Source organism: Stegastes partitus, unplaced genomic scaffold, assembly GCF_000690725.1.
Source record: "Stegastes partitus isolate 25-593 unplaced genomic scaffold, Stegastes_partitus-1.0.2 Scaffold502, whole genome shotgun sequence".
NCBI classification, from domain to species: Eukaryota; Metazoa; Chordata; class Actinopteri; family Pomacentridae; genus Stegastes; species Stegastes partitus.
In genome coordinates this window covers 350,471-353,848 of record NW_007578233.1, presented here as the reverse complement: position 1 = coordinate 353,848, position 3,378 = coordinate 350,471, and the positions used below count along the sequence as shown (strand labels likewise).

Below are 3,378 nucleotides of genomic sequence, written 5' to 3'. Positions count from 1 at the left end.
CTGATCCAAGCGGAGAAATTCAGACACTATGCAGCTTTAAACGATAAAAAGTGATTAAAACCATCTTTACCAACTCAGTCGCTAGCATGGTGAACACATAAATGCATCAAGTATGAAAACTTTTACTTTTGGGACGTTAAATATATGTTTGAATTCCAACCATTTTGTGCTGAAGCATGAATTTAAATGTATTTCTAACAGTATTTCTTCAGTTTTGTAGCACTTCCCTCATGCCTGGATATAAAATAAAGCTTCTTTTATCTTAGAAGTCACATTACAGGCCAGAGTTGCTCTTGTGTTACAGCATTGCTGATATAAAAACACCATTTCTAGCATCAGAAAACAACTACATGTTACTGTATTGTTGGTCTTGAACCTTTAAAATCAACTCCACAGTGGTTTATGTCCCACTGTTTTGTTTAAAATTTGGACCAGAGTATGCTTTTAAATCTTGATGTTTAACTTGAAGCGTGCTGCCTATATTTGCCCAAATATCCCGACTGAAAAGAGCCACAACATTTTTATAATGTGGTTAACGTTTACCAGCATGGTCAAGGTGTTTGCTGTTTTCTGAACCTCCATAGCTTATGTGGCTATACTAGTAACACGTGGCTGTAAATAGAACTCGTTTCACAACCTCAACCTTTAAAGGTATTTCCTACATAAAGATTGAGCGGTTTGTAAGGAAAGCACTGAAATGTTGAATTATGCCACAGCGACAAGTCAAAGCTCGGGGAGACATTTATCTGTCGTTTTCAGGGTATTACACTGCGCAAAACCACCAACATGTTTCTTTTTAAATCCAGATAATCCACATATTTTGGTTAAAATCTCCTACCAGGAGTGGGGTTCGAACCCACGAGGACTATTGTCCATTGGATCTTAAGTCCAACGCCTTAACCACTCGGCCATCCTGGTGAACACACACAATCACAGCACATAACAGACGGCAGATAAGATTACAGCAACCACATGAGGACAACTGGTAGGTTCACCTGAGTAAACTCACGGCTCCACAGTTCAAATAAAGCCCGTCACGCTTCGAGTAAATGCCCCCTACAAACCACACAGAGCTGCTGAGGAAGTGCAATCATTGCAGCCGTTTCAACACTGAGCAGAGGCAGCTAATTCTGAAAACACCCACTGCTGTCTGAGGTGATCAGAAGCTCCCAACACCCCTTACTTTTTTAACAGCTGGTAACTGGGATTCCCCCAGTATGTGATGGGCTGCCACACAAGCAAAAATAAAGCTCTGTTTTAATCATTGCACGCACAAGACAGCGAGATAAAGAGAAAATCCTCTTATTTTCCACATAGATTTAGATGCATTTTTGCGTAAAAAGTCCTGTCATATTGTTTAAACGCTTTGATTCCAGTAACAGATCTTTAAGTTGACACCAGCAGAAGTTAAAGATAGTTTTCTTCCATGAAAAGCAACAAGTCTACACAGGGGCGGCAAACTGGTTGCACAATTCACACAAAGCTATCACGCCTGCCCTGCTAACCACAGTCAGAGGCTGAGCTGTGTTCACAGTGTTTCTAAAGACTTGTGAAGCAACGGCTGCAGTAAGCACCGGGCCTACTCTCCAAACGACACACTCTGAGGTATTGAGAAGAAGAAGAAGAAAAAAATCCACACTTTACTGACTTCATTTTGCCATTACAAAGCTGAAAGTTGAAGGACAAAGCTGCGAGGTAGCATCAAAAAAAAAAGAGCACAAATGTCTTTACAACGGTCACGCAGAGGCAGCAACAGTCAGGAACCACATCACACTGCATACATTTGTTCAAGGGTGTGGTTTAAAATGACTTAGGTCCTTTTTCTTAGACCAGATCATTAAAAAAATGACGCAAATTATTCTTAAAAACTTAAAAATGACTTAGAAATAAGTTTAAAATGCATAAGAAGCCAATTTGACTCCATATCCTCCTGAAAAACGTTCTCATTTACAGCACGGGAAGCAGCAGCAGCAGAGCTTCCTGCATGGATGGCTTTTCTTGTATCTCACAGCCTTCCTGACCTCATTCCCGGCCTCGGAAACACAGTCCACGGTGGCAGCTACGGTCGCCTCTATGTTGTCCACCATGCTGCCCTGCTCCTCCACCAGTACGGCGATCTGGAGGAAGATCTCGTGGATCTCCTTGATGCGACCCTCCAGCTGCAGCAGCTCCTTGTGCCGGGTCTCGATCTCGTTGAGGGCCGACCTGGTAGTCCTTGTCTCCGCCACGACGCCCGTGAAGACGTTGCAGTTGCCCGACTCGATCATCTCGTCTATCTGCCCCCTGCTCAGCCTGTTGCCCATGATCTCGGCCTGCCTCTGGATGCGGCCCATGCAGTATTCCCTCTGCATCAGCTCGGCCTCGTTGTACTCGGACATGGCCTGGCGGAAGGCGGCGGTCAGAAACGAGTACTGTGAGCGGGAGATTCGAACCACGACCGACGTGGAGCTGTGCCTCTCCTCCAGATCCTTGCTCAGCTTCCCCAGACGCTCCAGGTTCCCGTAAATTGCCTGCGCTCGGGCCTGAACGTCCCGTCCGAGCGCGGTGGCGTCCCGCTTGATGGCGCTGATCCTCCGGATGGACGTGAGGAAGCGAGTGTTCTGGGTCTTCAGATGCTCCACGTCCCTCCTGAGCAGCGCCATCTCCCTCCTGATCTCTTTGGCGTTCCTGTAGATAACATCAGTCACGTCTTCACCCTCGAACACGATGGCCTGCTGCTGCTGCTCCTGTCCACCAGACTCGGGGCTTGCATCCTCCTCAGATCCGTGAGCCTCCTCTGAAGATTTGTTGGTGATGACCTGCAGCTCGATCAGTCGGTCCTTCATCTCGCCTGCAACAGGAAGAGAAGAAATGCTGAAATCGCAACTCCCAGCTTGTTGGGAAGTCGGGGTCGAAGTGCAATTTGTATGAAGGACCCAACAGTGGCCGCTTGGCATCATGGGGCTTGACCCTCCAACCTTCTGACCAGTAGCTCAACCACAGAGCCACTGCTGCCCTCTTTAAAGGAAAAGTTTGGCATGTTGGCAAATGAACTTAGTGCCTTTCTGGTGGAGAACTAGAGGACGAGAATGACAGCACGTGTTTGTGTTTTTAACCCCTAAAAACATCAAATTACCAAAAGTTTTCTTCCTATAGCATGTCATTTAATACTTTTTTCTGTAATTTTGCTAGATATTATCTATAATTTAATAAAATTAGGGAAATCTGTGAAACAACTAAAACTATTTGCCATTTTTCAATTCTCAATATAGTTTTTTAAAATTGGAAATATGTGAAAAAAAATAACGAATTTAAATAGAGTAAAACAGTAACTTTTATGGGCACACATTGTAAAAGAAAAATTACCATTTATAAAAAATACCGATTTTGGACGTGGAC

At 44.6% G+C, this 3,378-nt stretch overlaps 1 protein-coding gene and 1 non-coding gene across 2 annotated transcripts in view; both read right to left on the bottom strand.

The window, feature by feature from the left end:
* Nucleotides 1–723: 723 nt before the first annotated feature.
* stx11a (syntaxin 11a) overlaps nt 724–3,378 on the bottom strand; it is a 4,109-nt gene continuing 1,454 nt past the window's right edge. The window contains exon 2 of the mRNA XM_008287474.1: nt 724–2,830. Coding sequence (XP_008285696.1) covers nt 1,944–2,825 — 882 coding nt within the window. The 5' untranslated portion in view covers nt 2,826–2,830 and the 3' untranslated portion in view covers nt 724–1,943. The remainder of the gene's footprint in view (nt 2,831–3,378) is intronic.
* On the bottom strand, nt 836–918 carry trnal-uaa (transfer RNA leucine (anticodon UAA)). The gene has a single exon. It is a non-coding gene; the product is annotated as a tRNA-Leu (tRNA).